Source organism: Buceros rhinoceros, unplaced genomic scaffold, assembly GCF_000710305.1.
Source record: "Buceros rhinoceros silvestris isolate BGI_N320 unplaced genomic scaffold, ASM71030v1 scaffold37619, whole genome shotgun sequence".
Classification (NCBI taxonomy): Eukaryota; Metazoa; Chordata; class Aves; order Bucerotiformes; family Bucerotidae; genus Buceros; species Buceros rhinoceros.
The window spans coordinates 3,165-4,964 of record NW_010434153.1 but is presented as its reverse complement, the minus strand read 5'-3'; the positions used below and the strand labels follow the sequence as shown (position 1 = coordinate 4,964).

Genomic DNA, 1,800 nt, shown 5'->3' with positions numbered 1-1,800 from the left:
TATTTTTCAGAGCATTGCCCTGGCAGCGTTTGCCATGCAGTGTTTACGAGTGCAGCCTGTCCCCTCACGAAGCCATAAAACCGATGTAATAACGTGTACTAACCTTCCAGTAAGAGCCTGCTTCGTGGGAGCAACCAGAGACCCATAAATTTGTTATCTGTGCTGGGTGGCTGTCAGGAGCTGCTGACTGAGCAAGGAAGCTGTGTGGGGCTGTACTGGGCTGTGTGAGACAAGGAGTTACTGGAAAGCTGCGAGGATGAGGAGGGGCTGGAGCATCTCTGTGCCGAGGGAAGGCTGCGAGCCCTGGGGCTGTTCAGCTGGAGAAGAGCAGCCTGAGAGGGGATCTCCTCAGTGTGACCCAAGGCTGAGAGCCCTGGGGCTGTTCAGCTGGAGAAGAGCAGCCTGAGAGGGGACCTCCTCAATGGGATCAAGAGCTAAAGGGGGTCAGGAGGAGGGGCCGGACTCTGCCCAGTGGTGCCCAGTGACAGGACAAGGGGCCACGGGCCCAAACTGGAACCTGGGCAGTTCCAGCTGAGCAGGAGGAGAAACTTCTTTGGTGTGAGGGTGAGGAGCCCTGGCCCAGGCTGCCCGGAGAGGGGCTGGAGTCTCCTGCTCTGGAGAGATCCCCAACCCGCCTGGACGCCCTCCTGGGCACCCTGCTCTGGGGACCTGCTCCAGCAGGGGGTTGCATGGGGTGATGCCCAGAGGTCCCTGCCAGCCCCACCAGCCCGGGATGCTGGGGTTCTGTGAGAGTCTGCTCCCTCCCAGAGCAGGCTGTACAGGATTGTGTACAGGTGGGTTTTGAGGGTCTCCAGAGGAGAAAGTGAAGCCCTTGGGCTCTGTCCTGGCTTTGTGGGTAGAAGAAACTGGTTCCAGGCAGGTGTCTGGAGGCCCTGGGATCTCTGCTGTTATGTGGGCTCCTCTCCCACACCCTTTCCAGGGTTCCTGGGTGTGACGCAGGTCTCAGCCCAGACTCAAACGTTATCTAAGGTGTCAGGGATGGCACAGCCAGGTGTGCCAGTGGCTGGGATGGACCTGGCCTCTCCAGGGGCTTCCCTGGACCTGGTGGGCGATGTTTGCTCCAGCCCCCGTGGTAGGTGTCCTCTAGAGCTGAGGTACCAGCAGTAACTGGGGCTTCCCTCTCGTTCCTCTCTCCTCTCCTCTTGTAGGTTCACCACATCTTGCAGGAGGTGGTGATAGGTGGGATGGTGCTGGAGACCAACATGAACGAGATTGTGGCGCAGGTGGAGGCCCAGAGCAAGCTGGAGAAGGCAGAGGTGAGTGGCGCTGCTGTGGCCCTGCTCCACAGGGCAGGACAATGTTCTCTGGGCTGTGGGGTCTGGAGCTGGTGTGCATGGGATGTCCCCAGTATCCTCAGGGAGGGGGCTGTGGGCACCCCCCAGCTGTGCTTTGTGCCTTTCCGGGACGCAGGGAGCAGCCTGAGCACGGGAACAGTTGTCCTCATCAAGGTTAATAAGCCAACGGGTTTATTGTCCCTGTTTGCGTTGTCGGGATGAGGGTGCGGGGAAGCACCGCGCTGCCGCCTCCGAGTCTGTCAGCAGTGTGGGACAGGGGTGTGGGGGCACATGGCCGGGCCCTGGGACCCGGGGCCGCTGGCCACTGGTCCCTCCCGTTGGCAGGGAGGCCTCTCGGCCGCTCCGTCCCGCGCCGTGTCAGCTGTGAAGAACATCAACCTGCCCGAGATCCCTCGCAACATCAACATCGGAGACATCAACATCAAAGTGCCCAACCTATCGCAGTTCATGTGAGAGTCCCACAGCAGGGGGACCCCCGGGGTCT

At 60.8% G+C, this 1,800-nt stretch overlaps 1 protein-coding gene across 1 annotated transcript; it reads left to right on the top strand.

The window, feature by feature from the left end:
• Positions 1 to 940: 940 nt before the first annotated feature.
• On the top strand, positions 941 to 1,769 carry LOC104500645 (AP-3 complex subunit sigma-2-like; the record flags this gene model as incomplete). Its single annotated transcript, XM_010144325.1, has 3 exons — positions 941 to 1,065; positions 1,170 to 1,277; positions 1,641 to 1,769. Coding segments are annotated over 3 exons (362 nt in total), but the record flags the coding sequence as incomplete, so codon positions are not given.
• Between the last annotated feature and the right edge of the window lie 31 nt (positions 1,770 to 1,800).